The sequence below is a fragment of the Pseudopodoces humilis genome, chromosome 13 (genome assembly GCF_049639895.1).
Source record: "Pseudopodoces humilis isolate 2021_Gansu_Grassland_sample_001 chromosome 13, ASM4963989v1, whole genome shotgun sequence".
Lineage (NCBI taxonomy): Eukaryota > Metazoa > Chordata > Aves > Passeriformes > Paridae > Pseudopodoces > Pseudopodoces humilis.
In genome coordinates, this window is record NC_142212.1 from 16,530,072 (window position 1) to 16,552,270 (window position 22,199).

Consider the following 22,199-nt stretch of genomic DNA (forward strand, 5'->3'; position numbering starts at 1 on the left):
CTTCTGCCTTGTGGAAACTGTGTACTCAGGGCTTCTCAAGAGCTGAGAGAAAATTCATGTTCCTCCTTTTGTATAGCAGAGTGCATGCTTTCTTGGATCTGGGCTCCAGAAATAGGCCCAGAATCTCCAAATCCTGTGCACATGTGAAGGTTGATGTGGTTTAAGCAGCAATTGGGCCTGTCAAGGGCCCTCTGGGAACGAGATGGGCATTCTGCACCTCTTCTCTGCTATTGGAAATGCAGTGATGTCATTAAAACACCCATTTTTCAGCTGTCTTAGAGTGCACTGGAGGCCTGGGAGCTGCCATGCTCTGTCCCTCAGGTCTAGCAGGGGTTACTGTGGGCTGGAGCAGTGCCAGGGTCAGTCACCCCTGGGAAATGTCACTGACAGTCCTGCCCAGGCTGCCAGTGCGTGACTGCCGCTCCGAGCTGGCCTGGCTAACGCTCTGCTTGGCAACCCCCGAAGGAAGATAAGGTTGGACAAATTCTTTTACCCCTCTAATGTGACTCTTTCAAGCCAGCAGTGATCTGTGTTAGCGTGGTCTGGTCAGTCATGTATTGGTGCTGCTTGGGCTGTAGCAAGGGTGGGGGATTGTGCTCGGGCTATGGAAGGCTTTGCAAGGGGAAGCTGGCAGAATAGATGGCTTCAGACCATCTGCCTTATCTGGTTTTGGGCTTTCAGGCAGCTGAAATATCTGCAGTCCTATGACTGTGCTCCCTCTTGAATTCACATCTCTATGCCAAGTCTTGCAAGAGATTTTGGAAGCAACTTTATGTCTATCTTTGACAATTCTGTGAGGAGCAGTCATCGGTGTCCTACTGTGAGTAATCTCAAACCCTCTAGTGCTGATGCAAGTGCTGCTCTGCTTCCTTCTGAGAGAAAGAGGGGTGGCAGAAGTGAACCTCGGTATGTGGTGCTTGAATTAAGCTTTTCACCATGGTAGTACCATAACTCAAACTTGTGTGTCAGATGTAATTGTGTGGCTGCTGTTGTTGCCTTTGAAATCAAAATACTTACACCCTGAAGCACCTGGGGTAGGTAAAATCATTGCAAAATATTTGTGCTTGGCATTTTACGGAGTCAGTTGCTTGTGTATCCTAAAATGTTGCAGTGTTTTTTGGTATCTTCTCAGAAACTGTATGAAATAAAAAATTAAGGGATATGTGTTGGGAAGTAAACAGCTGAAATACTGGTTTCCTAGCAGAAAAGTAGCAGGACTTCAAAGGACCTAATTCTGAAAGCCACGCTTGTAGAATGGCAGCAAACAGGCCACTGACTTGTAAATTGCATCAATTCCTATCTCCATGAGTACATTTGGCTAAACTATTTAATTTCCTTAGATGCTATTGTCATGCTTCTATAGCTAAAGCACAGTGTTTAAATACTAATCTACAAAAACTTTGTTCTTGTTTGCTTCATGGCTTTCCCTTGGATGAAAAGTCACATTACACAGAGGAATTTTTGGTGATGGACTGAACAATCCCTGGTTGTGTAAATGATGATAATCCTGTACAATGTGCCTTTTCTTTTTCATAACTTTGTGCTTGAAGACACGTGTTGGATCCACTTAGACTGCAATCATGATGCCAGATCTTAAGCAATTTTCTCCTGTCTGCTTTGGTTTTCAAGTTCAGAGGGGTTTGGGGTGAATTAGGTGACCAGAGAGCTTTGTTGTGCTAACTGATGTAGTTTCCTTGTGTTTGCTGTGTCCTAAGATAAAATGATGGAATCAGCTCACCGTGGCTGTAATTCCCCAGTCAGTACATCTTACTTTTCATCTTTTTCTTGCTCTTGGGCTTTCTGGTCAATGTTGTTCTGTCCATTTTTCCTGGGTAATGGGCTAAAAGGAAGGGGAGCAAATGTAGTCTAGAAAACTTGGCATTAAGAGGAGAATGGCAGCTGGAGAAGTTACAGAAAAGGTTTATCTATTACTAAATTCACAGTGGCCCTATGGGGAATCACAACCCGATCAATTTAATTTTGATGACATTGGGAATGAGGTTCCATCTTGGAGGACTGGGAAGATCTCAGAAAGCAAGAGGGCTGAACTTCGCATGTGAAGCTACTTCAGGCCGCTGACGTCTGTAGAGGGGAAAATGTGATGTTGTTGTTTAATGTTTGAATGCAGCATGTGAGTAGATGTCTTTGAGGATGAGTTAAACCATTGTCTAGCTGGTTATTTGGATTGCTCCAAGTTTCATGGTGGGAGGATACTTCCTGGCATTGCAGTGAAACACATGATCAATATTTCATGACGTTAATTGAAGGGGTTTTATGGTCTTTAGGATTTTCAGACTTAGTGACCAACCTGTGGTGAATATGATTAACAGAATCTTGAACCTGTACTGGAAAACTTTAGAAGAATAAATCACTCTTACTGTAAGTGGCATTAATTGATTATCTTTCTTAGATGTCATTCTCCTCAATGTTTTTTTTTCCCTAGCGACAGAGAACAGACGCTTATTTATACAACTCCCTATTTTTATTCACAGTCCTAGAAAATAACTTGCTCCTGCTGTTGTTTATACTTTGAAGTGATGGGTTGAAGCAGCTTTCAAGCCCAGGACTAGCATGGTTAACAAGCATGGTTGTGCAGTGGATACAGTTGAAGTCTGGAGCCCTTGCAGAACACATCAGTGGATGTGGTTTTGTATAGTTTTTCTTTGGGTACCATTAATTGTTAAATGACAGAGAATTTTAACCTTTCTTAAAAATCCCATGACATTTAGCTGTCCAGGCAACAAAAAGTTCTATTGAACTGAGAAAACTGACCCAAAAGTATTTTATTTGTAATTGTAAACTGTAAGTCCTAAGGCAATTTGCTTGAAACAAATGGTCTTTTTAATTAAAAAAAAGAGAAAAAGAAAAAGGGGGAGTGGGGTGGGAAGAAGAGTCTTCCTCCCCCTTGGTTTACTGTCCTCTGAACATTTCTGGTATGTCCCTGCCTAAATAAAGCATTTAGTGCTCCAGCTTTACTGTCACAGGAAGCTTCAGGGATATTTTTGGTGAGAAAAACCTTCTGTTTGGTTTTGGGAACAGGAATATGCTCCTTCCCAGCTCATGGGGGCCAGAACCGTGGGGCAGCCTGGAGCTGCTGGCATTGTAATGGCCTTTGGTCACTTGTACTGCACCAACAGAGGATTTTGGGGCATCTTTAACTTTGCTTTGAAAGCAGCAGTACTTGGAGATGTGACAAGTAAGGTGATGTGATTTGAAGTAGTAACTGAGATGGGAAAAAGGAATACTTGGTGTTCCACCTTCAAGAAATACTCTCAGTACAAGACCTGCTGGGCTTGTGCTTGCTTCCAGAAGTTACCCATTGCAGAGAAATCAAACCTGAGCAAGGACAAATTCAGGACAGTGTAAGTAACCCAGACCAACTGACTGAGCCTGGTTACCTTCATCCAGATGTACCAGTGACTCAAAGCTTGAGCCTACAGCAATGAATTGACTTCCAGCTATGATTGAACTTGATGATCTTAAAGGTCTTTTCCAACCTAAATATTTCTATGACTCTATGACCTTGAAGCTTTCCTAGAGGATGAGTGATAGTAATGCCACAGTTCATTAAATATTTTTATTCTGGTGTAAGTCCCCTGTTAGTTTTTATTGTTAGCCGTTTAGTTTCTGGCTTACACCGTGCAAAACACATTTGCCAAGCCATTAGGCTGCTGTGGCCTGTGCCTGCCCAAGTGAGCTCTCCTAGGTGCTTCTCCAGAAGGAATTTGGTCAGTTCAGCACTGTTCCAAGTTCTGGCCATCATTAGCAAGTCGTTAGTGAATTAAGTCTGAGTGAGTCCCAGCAAGACTCGACAAAAGGAGCAAGTATCAGCAGTATTGTTTCAGTTGTTTGTGTTGGCTTCGTGCAGAGGAACTACTTGACCCATGTGCTTTGTACTTAAGCACACAGCTGTGCTTTGTGTTTAAATTCCTGAGCCCCTGATCACTTAACGGGAAATATTTTTACTTTCGGAAACTGAAGGAAGTGTGTGGGTCTACTCAGAGGTTCTGTCACTGATGTGTAATATAATTTTGAAGAATGTCATCTGAAATGCACCTAAAATTCCCACTGATATGGTGTGTGTGCTTAAAGCTAGTGAAAGCCATTGATTAAATGTTTGTTTGATTGATGCCAGGGCCAAGGGTTTGGAAATCTGCTCTATTTATATGGGTTATTACTGTTCTTTCCATAATGTGGAAGAAAACAGGCAGCTACTCAGATACTTGAACTGGATGTATGCACTGGAATTAGCAGTCAGATTTCAAAATGAGTGTAGGTATGAGAAAGCCTTTACCCTGCTTCAGATCATGTTGTTCTCTAGAGTATTCCAGAGTGTGAGGGACAAGTGCTGAGTGATCAGGGTGGCTCCATCCAACACTTTTCTATCCCAGCTTGTGTGGCCTATGCTGGTTACACACGGGTGCAGTCAAGTTTATTTCTTTCTACTGCCTTTCTATGTGCTTCATCTGAAGAAAGGAGACCCTCCTCAGTGTCGGCACGGCAAGAGCAGATGGAGCTTGAGTGGCTGACAGAGAGACTGAGTGCAGAAGTGCCTGGTGCTGGGGCCAGCCCATGGAGACAGTGGAGATGCTGCTGAGCTGGCATTGAAGGCTCTTCTGGAACTGAACCAGTTTTGGGGCTCTACTTCTAAGGCAGTGTTTTACTCTTGTAGCCAAATTCTTGTGTTACTATGCTGTGATAAATTTAGCTTTTTTGCCATCTTGTCTTAGCTCATTTCTGAAGTTCTGTGGATAATAATAATTCTTATTAATATATAACATTAATAAGATATAATAATATATATAATTATATAGTAATAATTCTTGCATTACTTCTTGTTTGTCAATACTAAAATGCCCCAAAACCAATGTTTTACTCAGTAACAGTGCAGCAAAATCAATCTTCGGTTGAGATTACTGGACATAGAGGGCTGGAGATCCAGAGGATTTGGTTTCAAGTGGGTTTATTTTTCCTTTTATGTCCTTATTCAGTCACATTTCTTAGGAAGTGTATCCAAACCAATAATTTGTCATCTTGCACTTTGTGTCTCATGAATTCGGATGAACAACAAGAACTATTCTTCACCCAAAATGCTAGAAGGGGCTGAGAACCAAAATTAGATTGCAAGTCAAAGCTTTTATTCATGGTTTCAAGTTGAGGGCAGTGGAATTTCATTGTAGGGTTTTGGGTTTTTTTGCAGCTCTTTGCTCATGAGATACTTTGTCAAAAAGGAAGAGTGCTTTATGGCTGATCTACAGGGTGACTCTGGGGCACTGTGGGATGTTTGCCCAAGAAGGCACATTTAGGGTGCCTTTGATGTTGAGTGCAGAACAGGATGCTCTAGGCCAAAGAGAGATTCTCAGCAAACAGCATGGAGTTCATTGGGGTAGTCTCCACCAGATTTCCATGATGGAACTCCTAAGGCAACTCAAGAGAGCAGCCAGTGACAAAACCGAGAATCAAACTCAAGTTTCTTCTGTGTAGCCAGGCCTCACACTCAGCCAGGGCAGGAGCAGTTCAGACTGGTACAGCTGTCCAAGGAAAAGCACATGTAAAGTGCTGTGAGAGCCCCTGTCCTTGTGGGAGCTGTTACATCACATCTCCTCCATGCTGAGGGTGATTTTATGTTCTTTTATTTGAATGTGAAGGTGTGTTTGAGCAGCTGTGGATTTAAAGAAATGTTTAGTCTTTGAATATCTTCTTTGTGTCATTTTGGAGCAACTTAATGACAGAAAAGGCAGTTCTCTGTGTTCTTTGGTTCACTACTGGAGTTGTGTGAGCTTGTGACATGTGAACTCAGAACTCGTCTCCCCAGGCATGCTGAGGGCAGCATAGGCCATTTAAAAAAAAATAATAATTGAGTAGCAAAATAAAATATTCTAATGTAGGATAGCACAACAAAGTCACAGGGAGAGTATGTTCTTGTGAAATAAGTTTGTGACAAAAATCCTGTCAATTAGGCAGTGTGTGTTTCAAACTTGACACATAGTGGATTCAGTTAAATGTGTTGGTATATGTTATAAATAACATAGAATTTGGTGATACAGGGTTGAGATGTGGATCTTGGAACTCTGCTGCTCTCTCTCCTGGGAGTGTGAAGGGTGGACAGGTGATGAGTGCAGGGAGGAGAGACTTTGCTGCATCCTGGGATGGAGAACAGCAGAGGTCCCTGATGCCTGTGGTGGAAAAGGAACGTGCAGATTGTGTCAGGCAGGTAGGGCTTGGTTTTAAAATAACATATTCAAAGAGAAGTGTTAGAAAAATAACCTGTTTACTGACAACTTCATCTACTTGGAAGATGAAAATTTTGTGAAAAATAGACTTACCTGGATAGTGTAGCTCTTAGCACTGATGATAGGAAAATTGATAATGCAGTTTGGGACTGACAAAGTAAGTGCTGTACTTATCACAACACAGTGTTGTCTGTTGCAACAAAGCAGATTAAACTTAGTAGAAATGCTATCTTAATGTGGTTCCCTGTGAGCTGAGACTTCAGAAAATAATGCTAGTTGGGTAGTTTTTATGTGTTTGAGTACAGACTTCTTCAGGGAGTTGGACAGGAGGAAAAAGTTCTGGAGGGTATAGGGGCTATGCCCAAGTGCTGGTAAGTGCACTTGGAACATGCATTAGCCCTTTGTCAGCCATTCCTGAATTGGAAAACTTCTTGCAAGTCTAGATTGAGACAGAATTGATGGCTTTGAAGCACACCAGAGAAGCTGAGGATGGGGTAGATCTTTTTCAAGCATTTCACGTTGTGCTGCAGGTCCTGAATTGTGCTGGGAAGCTGAGGACAGCACTGCAGAGCCCTGTGGATTTATCCAGGGCACCCACTGCCAGGGAATATGTGTTAGGCTCATAGGGCATTTATTCAGTTATTTCTTATCTGTACTTAAAAACTTTTAACCTTACTGCTAAAGAAAACTACCATTGTGTGTTAGTACGACTGGAACTAAAGCTGAATAGCGAATTAGCCTTGAGCGAACTGTCAATCTGACTTTGATAGTCCATCACTTAAAAGGTCCTTTTATATTGATGAAAAAGCATGACATCAAAGCCAGGGGAAAAAAAAAACACCAATACTTAGAGCTTAACTTAAACTTGCATAACTTCCAAGAAAAGACCTTGTGTGAACTGTTTGTCCACTTGCATGGCTAATTAGCGTAGGTTACTAAAAGTCTGAGCAGTGGCCATCAAGTTTCTTCTGGGGTTTGTTGTGCTTCCCTATGTGGATCCCTCAAACTGGAGTAGTACAGACAAAGGATATTGCAGTTGCTTCTCTTGCAGCCTCTAGGTAGCATGCTGGAAATGCTTGAGTATAACCATTATCAGGTGAGTTGTTACTGGAGATTTGTTTTAAAACTGGTTGCTAAGAAGGTGTACAGCGTACAGGAAACCCTTTTCCTCTGGTGTCTTGGTGGCTTTATTTAATTTCTTTCACACCAATAAGTGGGGGCCATGCATGGTCACTTGTAACAGCAAAAGTCACTTCGATTGAGCTGTTTTAAAGCAAAATAATTGCTCAGCAGTTATATATTATATTATTATATAATTGCCATATTTTGTGTTGATTTCTAGCTTCCGATAATGTTAATGATCAATGAAAGGCAGCAAAGAATTTCCAGGATATGGTGGAAAATTTTTAAGGGGAAAAAATGGCCTTTCTTCTCTTGCTTATTTAGAATGTGCAACAGTTGTTTTGTATGAGGATTTTCATATTTTGTATGTAAAAAATTCCTAAGTACTGAGAAGCTTATCTTAAATACCAAAATAGCTGTTGCTGACGACAGTGATTGATCTGAACTGAAACACTTCTTCTCTTGCATCTTATTTGCATGATGTGTTTATAAACAGGCTGTCTTATTTGTATATGATTTAGGCTGTATATCTGAGATATAAATAATCTGTAGGCAGAAAAAGGTGTCTTTGTTTCTTCATTTATTTTAACCAAGGCATTAATTTAAAAAAGCCCCAAACATTCAAATCCTAAACCACCAATAGCAGACCTTTTATCTCTGTTATTTGACACTGGATTAAGGATAGCCATCCATACTTCTTGATTTTAATTGTTATCTACTAACAAGTACAATGAGTCCTGCAGTATAAATCATTCCTCCATATTTTACTGAAAAATGTCACATAGCTGAAGGTCTGAACTCAGAACTGACTGTTCTGGAGTATCTGTATCAACTGAAAACCTAAGCGTTGGTCTTAAGTGAGAAATCTCATGTTGCAGAAAAATAGCTGGAACTTCTTGGTGTACTGATAGTCAGTCAGTTTTTGAAAGACCAAATTGTAAACTGATTTCTTGCCACCAAATGCAAGTTAGTGAAGTACTGTGGACTTCTTGGAGCTGTACAGATTTGTGTTTTTTGTCAGATAGCTGGTCCTTATGTTACAAATACATAGCTCAGATCCAGAGCACCTGCAGGGTTGCTGTAAAACAATAAAATCCTTTTATCCTTTTTAAATTGTGTCGTACAGGTGCAGACTCACCTTGAGAATCCAACCAAGTACCACATTCAGCAGGCCCAGCGGCAGCAGGTAAAGCAGTACCTCTCTACCACTCTAGCAAATAAACATGCCAACCAAGCCCTGAGCTTGCCATGTCCAAACCAGCCTGGGGACCATGTCATGCCACCTGGAACGGGGAGCAGCGCACCCAACAGCCCCATGGCTATGCTCACCCTCAACTCCAACTGTGAGAAAGAGGTAGGAACTCTCCTCTTCATGTTTTCAGTAAAACAGAGCTCTAATCTGCTTTAATTGTTGTAAACCACATTTGCTCGCTGTTGAGATGTTCGGTTTATCTTTTCTGTTCATTGTGAAAATGTAACTGCTTCCTCTCTGTCTGCCTGATTAATAGATATTTTTGGCAAAAAACCCATGTCCCTCTAGCTTCCTCTTGTTTGAACTATTTTAGCTAGTTTGTACTTATTAAAACTACTTTTCTTGTTCCCCACCCTGTTGCTTGATGCACGCAGTGAATAATTGACCTTTGGAGAATACAAAGCAGCTTTGTAAGCTGTAGCTTTCTGGAATAATGTTATTTATGGCTTGTTCGTCTAGAAAGTGCCAAGAGCATAGCAAAAATAACTGAAAAAACATAAAGCTATTTGTAGATATTTTAGGTATTTTTACAGTAAAATTTGAGCAAGTCTCCTGCATAGCTGGAAGGCCAGATAATCCCAGCTAATATGCCCTAAAATGTTACTGATTGCTGTTCTAGTGCTGCAGATATAAGACTCCAGTAGCCTATGTCTAGAAGTCCTTTGCAACCTTGTCTTAATCTTTAATGGCAAAAACTGAGATGTTACATGTGTGCTCAGGCTGCAAAGGAAAATGGTTGGGAAGATATTAACAAATATAAGAATCATGTCAGAATTTTTGTAACATGAAAAGCAGGAGGCAATTGTAGAGTTCCTCTTGTCCCCTCACTCCCCCTTCAAGCTTTTGTGCCAGATTTTTGGTACAGATGCATTCCGTGAGCAAAATGTTACACAGCTCAGAGAAACAGTTCTTACAGAACACATTTTGCACATGCAAGGGAAATAGTTGTCCTCCATAGTTTCAAAAGAAACGAAAATCAGATATTTCCATCCTATTGTCCCAGTTGTACCCAAACATTTTTTTTTTTCTTGAGGATATTTACAGCTTCACTTTGCTGTGTCATCGGGAACATGTGTGCATGACACTATTTCATTCGTGCTCTTTTTGGGACTGAGACTGTGCCATGAACTCAGATCCATGCTTTGCTTTTTCTTCTTCTTTTTTTTTTTTTTTTTCTTTTCTTTTCTTTTTTTTTTTTTTTTTCCTTTTTATTTCTGCAGGGATTTTATAAATTTGAAGAGCAAAGCAGGGTTGAGAGTGAGTGCCCGGCTCTGAATACACACTCACGAGCATCATGCATGCAGGTACTGGATGACACAGGAGGTGGAGCACAGGTCCCCTTTCCAATGAGCATGTTTCTTTCATGATATGTTGAAAAATAAACTTGCCCCACAGTGTCTCTAAGAAGTTGAATATATGATTTATTTAAGGTACAATACAGCAACATTGTTTATTAGCATCAGTGTCAAAAGTGCATGAAGATACCTGGAAAAAGGCTCATGCTGTTCTAGCACTGTAATGCCATAGAATAAGAACACATCAACCATGCTTTAAGGTCTTGCATCAGGAAATCTTTTCTAACTGGGTTTTCCAAGACTGCATGGATGTGGTTTTGCCCTGATAATCTCTAAGTCCACATTTCTATGCAGATCACAGTTGTGTTTTAAAAAATTATATGAGAAGACTTTAATCCATCTGTGTTAATTCATCCTCAGTAATCACCCTTTTATATTTTCATTCTTTTTCTTAAAACTAAGGGGTTTTTATTTCTTTCCAGAATCAGTAACAAGACTTCGGGTATGGGCTGTAACTGTTAGTTCCTTTCTTGCCCTCACTTCCAGTCAGTGTAATTTGTTGTGATCACACTTTCTGGAGCTGATAAAAAAATCCCATGTACTGCTACTTTTACCATCACTGTTATGCATTGATTTTGTAGATATCTGTCATTTAAGCTCCTTTTTTATAATGAGCAAAAAGGAAATAGTCAGTCCTGCAGGACAGTTCAGAGCACCTGCGTAGGTGCTGTGAAGGGCTGTTTCCTCCTGCCTGTGCAGGAGTTTATGGAGGCACCTTCCAGCCCCTGAAAAAAGGTATTTTCTACCACCTAAAATTGGCTCTGAGCTGCCCCTGGGTGCTGCTTGCTGGGAGGGTGTATGAGGGACACAAATCCAATGGATTCTGCTGTCAAGGGCCAGCAAATCTTTGCTCCCTCTCCTTCCCTGCAGGTGTGCAGGGCTCGGTGTTCCTGCCTGGGACCAGGTTATGGTCCCGTTTTCTGGAGGGGAGGCAGCAGTGCTGCAGTGGGGAGAGGGAGTCATGTCCTTAGAGTCACTAATTCCACGTGCAGCTTCCTCCTCTGCTGCTGCTGGAGGAGCAGAGTGTCCATGGGCAGGTGGTGCAGGGTAACTGCTGCTGGGAGGACGGGGCTGGACCATGAAGCCTCAGCTCTGCCATGACCTGAGCATCCTGCCTGGGGTAGCAGGAGTCACAGCTGAGGGACTGCACAGCTGCACAGGCACCTCTGCTGTGGGGCTGAAGGGCTTTGTCAGGCTCCCAGTGGTTCTGATAACTGTTCTGTTCCTCTTTGTCCACCTTTCTGCTGCAGATGGATGATGTGATCGATGACATCATTAGTTTGGAGTCCAGTTATAATGAAGAAATCCTCGGCTTGGTGGACCCAGCCCTGCAGATGGCAAACACGGTACAGCAATCCTTTCTTCTGGTTTCCCTGTTAAGTCTAACTTAACCCAGTACATGGGTTTTCCTTGAGAGGAAGCAAAACTGCAGCAGGACTTTTTCTTCCTTGCAATTAAGTAGTTACTGCTTTGTTCCACAGAGAATAATTAGTTTCCCTTTGAAGCTTAAGGTGATACAGTTGCAATTAAAAACATGAATTTAAAAAGACAAGCTCGAGTCAGGTTGAGAGAATACAAAGGACAATTTTGCTTTTCTTATTTCAAAGTTAGTGGTGAGAGGATTGCAGCAGAGGATTAAACTCTGCTACCAGTAGTAGCTCATTCCCACTGCTACTGAAAATTGTGATGGACTTTATCTTTGGCTTCAAAAAAGAAGGAACCTTTGGCATCCCAGGCTCCTGAATGTTGTCATATTCAAGTAAGAAATTATATGCCATGTGTTAGCATCTGTATCCAGAGACACTTTTCTGTTATCCCTAACATCACAGCTTTGTCTCTGCCTGATTTCAAGTGGGGAGAAGTCCCCATCTAGATGTTACAGAATTTAGCAGGAGAGGAAAAAATTTAAAAAGCAATCTTCCAAACAAACAAAAGGGAAGGAATAAAGGAGGTTGAAAACTGAACAAGGCAGGGGACGTGGGAAGCCTGTGATAAAAGCCAAGAACACAGAGCTGCAGAAAGCGCTGAGGGACGGCGCAGGTGTTCTCCAAGTGGCTCTTTTGGTTTGGTTCACATTGCTTTGGGAATTAATTTAATCATATTTCTGGCATAATCTGATTTTGATCTTCTGTGGAGGGTAGCTCCAGTGAATTTTTTGCCTTAGGCTTAAGTGCTGTTAGATCTGGCTGAGTAGATGTCTGCCAGTGCTGGCATCTGTTTCTGTTTCATCTAGTGCCAAAACGTACAGCTTACCACAGAGCACTGATTTTGTGGCACAGGTTTACATTTGCTGACAGTAGTTGTCTGATGTCATGTTAACCCGGTCCTGTGCTCCCACAGATTCCCACAGCCCTGTCAGAGACGTGGTGGATGACGCAGGCAGCGGCCCACCAGCTTGCCTTTCTAAATAGTGCCCTCTGAGCGCTCAGGGAAATAGCTGCACGGTCCTGCTACTGAGAATACATTTTCCTTTAATCTGAGATAACTTGCAAAATGCAGCTGTCCTCGAATTTGAGAGAAAACCTCAAGAAACTGTCAAAAGACAGCTTTCAAAAAGTTTATCTGTTTTTCAGTTTTTAATTTTATTTTTTCAATGAGAGATGAGGTTCTTCTGGAGTCCCTTCTCTGAAGTTCCGTTGGATTGGGATCCATTAATTAATTAATGAGGTTCTTCTGGAGTCCCTTCTCTGAAGTTCCATTGGATTGGGACCCATAAATTCAGAAGGGGCTTGGATATTTTTATGCTTTCTTCTTTTCTCATTTCACAGGGACTCCAGAGTGGCTCATTACTTCCACATAGGGATGGAAGGATACTCTGCACTCTTTTAGGCAAGGAGCCCCTGTAGTCAATGTTTAGGGTAGTCTACATCCCTCCTGTGCTTTGCTGTGCCTGCTGCATTGCAAGAAACCTTGTAAAGACTGCCTGATCCACATTTACGGTGTAACTTCAGAATTTTACCACTTTATGTGGTGAAGTCTGAAAAATAAGGATACGAAGCAGTGAAATTAAGACTTTTTTACTGAGAAGTTCAAGTAACTGGAGGGAAAAAAGCATATTTCAGTTTCTTAATCAGCCTAGTACCAGTCCTGATGAGGTGGAAATTATAGCCAGAGACTTTTCTTTTGAGGCAGGGCTTAGCTCTTAAAACACGCAATGTTTTATTAATGAGGAATTAATGCCTACAGACTGAGCTAAGTCGAGGTAGGAGAAATCAAGAGAGGAAATGGTCTCTAAAGAGACACAACCTATAAATAGCTGTGCTGAGTTGGTGACAAAGGCAGTTGTTGTTCCATAACCAACAAAGAACAAAAGGAGCAGTTTGTTACAGTTGGTAACAGTACTTAATTGATAAGCAAAATCAGAGATTTCTGTGCAGGGCAAGCTAAGGGAGTTTCCAGGTACCTTGAATTGAAAATGGCCCGTTGCAGTCAACTGCTTGTGAGAGTCTTTGTCAACTTTGGTATTTGGTGGAATAATATCTGTGGTGGAAAGTATCACAAAATGGTCACTAGTTTATAGAGAAGGTTTTCTGCCTAGATGTCACTTGGTAATTGAATTAATGAGTACTGTGTAAAGTGCTCTTGTGGAGATGACAATTAATTAATTCATCCAGCTAATCAACTCCAGCCAGAGCCTGGCATGGAAAGCTGTGTGACAGCTCCACTTCTAAATGTGACTTTCTTGTGGAATTTAAACTCTTCAGCAGAGGAGTTTTGTTACAGGGACTGCTGCTGAGCGTGTGCTTGTAGGTCAGGGAACATCACAATGCGCTGTGGGCTGCACAAGCTGGAGTGCAGAACCCATTCCAGTGTGTACTGGTACCTTAGAAACAGCCTTGTTGATCACACAGCTGATGTCTCAGTGATTTTAGACAGAATGTGGGTGCTTGTTTTGTTAGAGTAGTGGAGGAGAAATGAAAGCCTCAGACTCCCATGAATGTACACTGTGATGAATCTGCAGTCATAATTACCATATTTCAAATTTCTGTTATATAAAAGCCATTATTAGGGAAAAAAAAAAGAAGCAGATGCAAAGTGATAGGAAGATTGAAATTTGTTTTACTTGGTGCATTTGTGCAATTTGTGATGCCAAGACCTTGAAATATGAAATCTCCCAAGTGAAAGCATTTTCAACCATGCTGTTTCAATGGAGATAATATGCTAAACCTGGCATAAGCCACTCTTCATTTACTTTTTGGAAGAGTAAAGGTGGATGATCTGGCTGATGCTGTATTTAAATTCTTTCTTTGCCAGAAATAGCTAAGAAAGCTGTAAGGAAAACCATATTTAGGTTGGAAACATGCTAGAATTTGGAGAAGACAGGGAAAGAGCTTCCTTAGCTCCAGAAAATTCCATATCTTTCTCAAAGTTGGAGACTCCATCTTCCCTATGAAATGGCTGTGGAAGTTTTGACATTTCCCCATCTTGTACTTCAGGATGGTGCTGAAAGGCTTGACTGTCTTAGAGCTGAAATGTTTGCCAACAATGTGTATTTTTTCCCAGTTTCTTCAAATAAGAAGCATTTGAAATAAATTCTCAGGTGTCATTGCAATGGGCACATAATAATCCCCTTTTGGGCTTTTTTTGGGCCCCATTTAAGGCTAGTAGCTGCTCTTGTGTGCTGATCACACTTCTGTCTTGTGCATCTCAAACCAGTGCCCTCAGCACAGGGGTCCTCTGCCCTTTCCCAGTTCCCTAAACCCTGCACTAATGATTATTGGGTTTACCTCAGTCAACTGATTTTATTCCTCTGGGAACTGTTATAAAATTGTGAACTGAGGATGTGCCTTGATTTTAACTTAGTTCTAGCTGCAGGTATTTTATGTGAGATGGCCCAGAGTGTTGCATGCACTTTATGTTTTTGTTTGAAAGGAATTAGTGTAAGTTAGTCCCAGAGATGTGACCTGCAGCCAGCCTGGAGAAGAGACCTCCAGGGACTCACACTGACCGTGGACCGTGTGTAGGAGAATGTTTCAACTGAGTCTTTGACCTGTGGAGTTTGGATGCTGGGGAAAGTGGTCAAAGAAAGAAGCTGGTCAGTCTCTTTGCTCGTGGATCACTGATTTAATTGGAGACTGTTGGCATCTCCCTCCCCAAAATGTGAATTTCCCTGATAAGCATTCCTGTGGACAGCCTTTAGCAGCCATGTGCTGGTGCACATTCAGCAGTTGCTGCCTGTCTTCTCTGTCCTCTTTTGTGATCATTGCTCACACTGCTCCTGCCTCAGTGTTTGACACCTTTGGGGGAAAAAAAATCAATCACAAACTGTTGTAACAATCAGGGCCCATTTTGCAGTAAGGAGAGCAGCTCTGTGTTCTCCACATTTCATTACAACCTGGCAGCTTTACCCAGGCTCTGAGATGCCAGTTTCGAGTTTTCTAACAAAAAATCTTTTCTATTTCAAAATTCCATGAAGTTCCTAATTAGATTTCACATGTCTGGTTGTGAACTTCAAGTCCTTGGGCTACAAACAAGCTCTTTGTGCTCTCCCCTTGCTTAGGAGCATGAGTAGGATGAGCACATCCAAGTCAGAAGAGTGTGTGACGCTCTCGCCATGTCGGTGTCAGGGATGTGTTTGGGGGACCCAAAGACATCAAGGGTCAGCCTTGTAGAGCAGTGAGATTGAGTGGTCACCCTGACACTAATGTGGGCAGGTCACAACCAGCACAGATGTGACCTGAGCAGCATTATTAGAGCTTCCTTTTTTTATTTTTTTTTAAATTTTTTTAAAATAAGATTGACAGTGAGACTTTAGTTACATTTATTTCTCTGTCTTAAAGTTTGAGTCAGGGGACTTTGATTTTGTTGTTGGCCATTATCTATCTGTTCTCAACAACTATCAGCATAGCTTGTAGCTGGTGGTACTTTACATATCAACTCCTGCTTCATCTGCTTCCATATGGCAGAGAAATTTTCTTAGGCCCCAGTCTGGCAAGGCCCATCAGTAGGAGTTTAATAGTCCTGGCTGTGACTCACTGCATTGTATTCACCAGCATTATTTACATGGGTGTAAAGTTAATACCTACTCTAATCTCTGCAGGATCAGTGTCTTGGAGGGATTGGTTTTCTTAGCAGCAGTGATGATAAGAAGTGTTGCTACTCAGATAAGATACCAAAGTGTTTTATACCAGTCTTTTCAAAACCAAATAAAAGATGGGTAAAATATATCCACTCAGGATAATTGCAAGCTTCGTAAAAACTGTTTCAATATAAAGGGATAGCTTTGATAGATCTTGCTGAAATGCTGTCCTATTTCTGAATAAATCTGCTTGTTTAAATATCTAAATAAACACAGCAGAGTGAACAAGTAATTGAGGAAACTTACTGTAAAAATAATCTTCCTCCTACTGGTGTGCTTTCTTGTTATGTAAGGCAAAAAAACAAAGTAAACTGAAATGTTTTCTGTGTAGGTAGCTTTCAAATCACATGAAAAATGTGATTAATTAATACAGTGTTCTTCCTCCAGCATGTGACAACTTGAAAAGTACTTCCACTCACGTATCCCTGGAAAAAGTGGGGGGTTTCTCTGGGAAAGTTCTGTGGGCTCTTTCAGATATGAGAGAAATTTTAGGGATATAGATGTAATAGTTTTAGTGAAAAATAAGGAGCAACAGTGCAGCAACATCATCAGCATTTTACCTCTTCTATTACCTCTTAATATTTTAAGTCTGCATACTTTAGAGGAGTGAGAGCAGAGTTTTCCCAGTGTAGATGTTTTATCCCTCATTGCTATGAATATCTGTGGCTTTTGCTGACCTTCTTGCAGTCTCTGTTTGCACATGGAAAAGAGCACAGCTTACTTAGCATACCCTGGCTCTGTTCTTCTGTACAAAGGCATTCATAAAAGCAAACCAAATGATCCTTTTCCTTGTTTATCTTTTCCAGTTGCCTGTGTCTGGCAATTTGATTGACCTTTACGGCAACCAAAGCATGCCTCCTCCAGGACTAAACATCAGCAACTCATGTCCAGCTAATCTTCCTAATATAAAAAGGGAGCTCACAGGTAAATACATCTAAAATACCGCCTTGGAGTAATAGTATCATTGTTTTGAATTCAGGTGCTACTGGACATAATTTCTGTTGTAAGAAAGAATATATGGGTGAACAGTTCAGCCTGTGTTCATGTGTGGGTGCGTGTGGATTCACTGTCACAAATTCACTTCATAAAAAGTCCTTAATTGTTACAGTCACACCTGCACTGTGTTGTGTTCCAGGAAGTTTCCATGCTTCTTTTCCAGAACTGTTTTCTAGTTTGGGCTTACTGCTTGCCCTGTCAACAGCAAACTTTAAAAATCTCACATCTGGAGTCTCTGTGGGATTCATGTCAAGGAATGATACACACTGGGACTTTACTTCAGTAGGGGAGGGCAGTAATAAACAAATAACCTGTTATAATGTGAAGTCTGGGCATATAGATCTTTTAAAATGTAGAATAAGGCACTTGGGGGATTGGAATTTGATGATCTTTAAGGTCCCTTCCTACCCAAGCCATTCTATGATTCTATGAATATGCATTACTAAATTAAGATGAAGTGTTCCTTAAATTTTTATGCTGGTTCCTGCAGCAATGCTCTGAACAAGCTGTGGGAGGCAGGGGCAGGAGGGTGGGACACTAAAAACCTCTTTTCTCAAGCATATGTGTACAGGAGCAAGATAGTTTGAAGCAAATAATATGTTTCATATTCGCACATTTTTTATTTCTGCTCACTTGTAAGGACATAACCACACATAGGGTACACCTACAAGGTATGGTGGTCTGTAGGCTGAACAAATGGAGATCCACTCTAGAACTGATGGAAAACTCAGATTATTGCCCAGAAATGCCTGTTCTTAAGCCCAGCAGAGAGTCACTGACCATGCAGTAGGGTAGGGGCCTGGTTTCTTTCTTGTCTGTCGTCTTTCTGGGTATCTGTTGTGAAAACTCACAAGCTGACTCAGTTGCAAAGCAGGTTCTGGGCAGGAATTAGTTTAAGCAGAGCAGTTTTAATAGGCCAGGAGGAAATGCCACCTCTCTGAGCCAGCGGATATTTGCATTTATAGGACAGCACAGAATTTGAACTCGGCACCAAAAAAAGACACACAGAGCACAAAATGATTTTTGGCTGCTAGGAAAAGGCAAAGCTTGAACAGAGATGGAACTGTGTAAGAGGAGGGTGTGAAGGGAGGAGAACTACTCAAAGTTCTGCATTACAGGCAGTTTTGTTGCCCCAAGTATAGAAAGTTCCAGGGGCTGCAAACCCAGCCCAACTTGGATATGGAGACTGGTGGACTTGCTGCAGGTGGTTGTGTCAGACTTCGGGTCAAGAAGGCAGAAAGAGAGGGGAAATTGTGAGTGAAGTGGTCTTATGGAAGTCCTCAATGCATCAAATGCATCAAAACAGAACTAAGTTTAATGTCTATATGCTACACTTAGCTGAACACAGAATTAATTTAGGTGAGCCTTTTTGTGATCAAAATAAAGTAATACAGGAAAAAAACTTATTGGCTACAGTGAGGGATTATTTTGACAATGGAATGTGTAATAAAAGATGATGCACTCATTGCTCCTCACTGACTTTCTGTGGAACTGCAAAGTACTTGCTGGTTTGGGGATTTGAATGCAATGGGGCCAGGATTAAGGACCTCACCTTTTAAAAAAACAAAAAGGGGTAGAGCAAAGATAAAATACTTAAAATTGTTTGAGAAGCTTAGGATCAAATGAGAACTGAAAAGAAGATACTTAGTTGTGCTGTTGCCTGAACTATTGCATCCTGAAGTTGATAATGATATTATTATTCCAGAATATAATAGCAATAATAATAGAATAATAAAGAATAGGTAATTGTTTGGAGTAAGATGAAGGGCACCTTGAGTTGAGGAGTTGAGGAGACAGTTTTGTGCAGCATGGCTGCCATTACTTTCCTTTTTGCTTTTCCCAAAGCAAGAAGCATTGTTTTCCAAGTTGATGGCTAAGAAAGGTGTTGATTTTTTTTTTCTTCATACAGTAGGAACAATTAGTGTAGCTGGAAAATACACTATTTTTAATAGGTCACTTGAGTTATCCCTTGAATGTGGTGGTGATGTGTGTGCACGTGCCACAGAAGGATGTAGCCTTAATTTTTGGGTGAGCAGAGCCTGTGAGCCCGGCCTGTGTCACATCCTGAGCAGGCAGCAATGCCCTAAGCATGCTGTTCCTCAGGTCCAGCTCCCTGGGATGCGTGTGCAGACGTAGGAGAGAAGGTATGCTGGATTTCAGCAGTTTGCTGTCCTCAAATACCTTGCTGAGTCAGGGCCTCCGTGGGAAACATTCCCATCATGGGAGTCACTGTGGGAAGTGTGGGAAGAGATGCTCTGCAGGTGCAGAGGTGAAGCTCAGTCCCAGCCTTGTGTTTTGGCATCCACAAGCCTTTCTTGCTCCTTGGAATGGGGGAAATGATTGGTGTGACAAATATCCATCAGTCTTCCTGTGCAGATATTTCACAGGCTGAAAGGCTGTGATTGAATTATTTTAATTCTAATTACCTCATTCACATGCACAGCATGTATTTTTCCTACAGAGTCAGAAGCCAGAGCATTGGCTAAGGAGAGGCAAAAGAAAGACAATCACAACTTGAGTAAGTTTTGGTTCCTCACATTTTGCACCAATTCTTGGAATGATTTTGTGTATTGAGTGTTCAAATACTGATGTTTAAAGTCTGGATGAGGTACTGCATGTAGTATAAAGCACTAGATCATTGTGTTATGCCCACAGATCAAATACCTCAAATTCATGTGAAATGTGTCCTTAAATCTGCTATTAAATTTTAACTCCATATTTATTTATTTTCAATAAATCAAGTGAATGAGTGGTTATTATCAATGAAATTGCTGGGTTCAACATGTGACCCAATTGCTTTTAACAAATCCACCTTGCACAATTTTGATTTTATAATTTTAATTTTTTAAAAAATATTAGATATGTGGTCGATTTGTGACTTTAAACAATAGTGTGGGTCCTCAGTATGGCAATTTTATAAATTTCATTTTTGAATGGAACTTGCATTTCCAAGTTGGAAAAAAAAACATTTTAAAATAATGAGCATCTTATGATTTAAGGATCCATAACTTATCTTTTTATACTTTATAGTAGTAGAAAAAAGGAACCGTTTCATGCCTTGAGCCACTCAGAAGCCTTTTCCATAGCATGAAAAGGTAATGCAGGAAAATTGGTATTTAAATTTGACTTTTGGATCCTCAAAGTGTTACACATGAAGGACTACTTTAAAAAACAGATTGTGCCTTTTGTCCCTTTTTCTGTCTTGGATTTCCTTGAGTAAAGAAATTATAGTCCGAATATCTAAATATTCATCTCTTTAATTTGTCTGGGGTGCTTATCCCTAGAAAAATGTTTGCTTTTCAGTCATTCTGATATTTAGTCTTAGACTTTGCAACTTCAGCAGTCCCAAAATTTACAGTACAGACAGAACTTCAGTCTTAGTGTGCTTGTGTGTAGGAGAGCAAAATAAATTATCACTGGATTTTAAGCTTCAGGCAAACATTTCAGTAGTGCTTAAAGAAATCTTTGATAAAACACTTGATAAGTTGTAATTAATTGTGAATATTACTTGTAACATTTGTGCTGTTTTTCCTAAAGTTGAACGAAGAAGAAGATTTAATATTAATGATCGTATAAAAGAACTGGGCACCTTGATACCCAAGTCAAATGACCCGTAAGTACAACGTGCCCAGGGAGACTGTGGGAGGGAGGAGGTGAAATAATCCCAGGGGAGAATGAGAATTTACAAAACTTCCCCCCAAAATTCCAATGTTTTCTATTTGCTCTTAGCACTCTTTGATGGCAGAAAGGGTCCATTATTTTTTTTGAAGATTTTTTTGAGGCGTTCATTTTTCCCCTTTTGGAACCTGCTTGTGTTTGTATTAATTCTGATTTTTGTCTCAAAGCTGGGCTTGGTGCTGGAAGTGACTGACTGCCTTACCAGAGGCAGAGTTGTGAGGATGGGAGACCTTATGCTGGTCTGGCTGCTTAGATGGTTGCATGTCTTGCTAAATGATTTTTAAAATTAATTAGATGTTTCAGCTTGACAAGACAGAACTGGTCCCTGTTTTAGTGAAAACAGAGGGCAGTTTATCTGGAGAGTAGTTGTGATACTTTGAATTGCTGGAGATGGGTAGAGTGAAGATTTTTTTGAAGCCTTGAAGGCCATCACATTCCCCTTCCCTCCAAGGGAAGAAAGAAGGAAAATAAAGAGTGTAACTGTGTGCTTGTTCACTGATAATTTGTCAGTGTTTGTTGTAATTTCCCAGATGTTCTTTACGATAATTCTACAATGATTTTACTGCTTTTAGCTTGTATTTACACTCTCCCAGTGCTGATTCAGTGGCAAGGAATCTTTCTTGCTCTGGAGTTTGAAAGTCCACTTAAATCTGAATCAATGCCCCATGATGATTTTGGGGAGATTTTCCAGTGTTTTGAGGCACTTGCTCATGGAGCAGCTTCACAGCTTCTCTGCTGAGAGGCTCTGCAGCCTCCTCCAAGGCCACCAAGACAACTTGTCTCAGTACAACCTACTGAGTGTAGGACAGGTGGATCTTTGTGCTGACAGTCTGCTGGAAGGTGTCTTTTGCCTGTTTAGAGAAAGTAAGATGATGTGAGGAGATGGTGATGCAGCAGCCTCTCTCTGTCTCTGAAGCAAAGGGCTCCAGCCCCCTCTAGTGCACTGCAAACGCCTTCTGTATCCACAAACTCGGAATAAATAGCAGCTGGGTGTTATGTCTGGATAAGGTGCAGTCACAGGTGCAGGTATGAAGGGAACAGCTGTGAAACAGAGCCTTACCTTGTCCTTCTGTGTTGTTCCAAAGCGACATGCGCTGGAACAAGGGCACGATTCTGAAGGCATCGGTGGATTACATCCGCAAGCTGCAGAGGGAACAGCAGCGCACCAAGGAGCTGGAGAACAGGCAGAAGAAGCTGGAACATGCCAACAGGCACCTGCTGCTCAGAATACAGGTTTGCTGAGACATGAGCTGCAAATGCTCCTGGTGTTGCAGTGTGTGATTCCAAATAGTGGTGACTCGTGGGGTGTGGGTTAGAAGGAACCAGCATTTAAAGTAATGGTGGGTAGTGCTGAGTGCAGAGATTTTTCCAGAAAGGACAAAGATATCTTAGGTAAAAAAAAAAAATAAAATAGAATCCTAACACTCTAGTAAAAGCACTTCTGAGTGGTCTGCTTTTGTTCTACCGTGGCCAATGCTAGTTCC

General features: G+C 41.2%; 1 protein-coding gene across 10 annotated transcripts in view; it reads left to right on the forward strand.

The window, feature by feature from the left end:
• Positions 1-22,199, forward strand: part of MITF (melanocyte inducing transcription factor) — a 100,780-nt gene that overhangs the window by 72,792 nt on the left and 5,789 nt on the right. For 5 of the 10 annotated variants that reach the window (XM_005521990.3, XM_088061723.1, XM_014251717.2 and 2 more), the window contains 7 exons: positions 8,482-8,709; positions 9,828-9,911; positions 11,213-11,308; positions 16,848-16,965; positions 19,481-19,555; positions 20,575-20,650; positions 21,801-21,948. In XM_005521990.3, coding sequence (XP_005522047.1) covers positions 8,482-8,709; positions 9,828-9,911; positions 11,213-11,308; positions 16,848-16,965; positions 19,481-19,555; positions 20,575-20,650; positions 21,801-21,948 — 825 coding nt within the window. The remainder of the gene's footprint in view (positions 1-8,481; positions 8,710-9,827; positions 9,912-11,212; positions 11,309-16,847; positions 16,966-19,480; positions 19,556-20,574; positions 20,651-21,800; positions 21,949-22,199) is intronic. The other 5 variants (XM_005521991.3, XM_014251712.2, XM_014251715.2 and 2 more) reach the window with 3 other exon arrangements.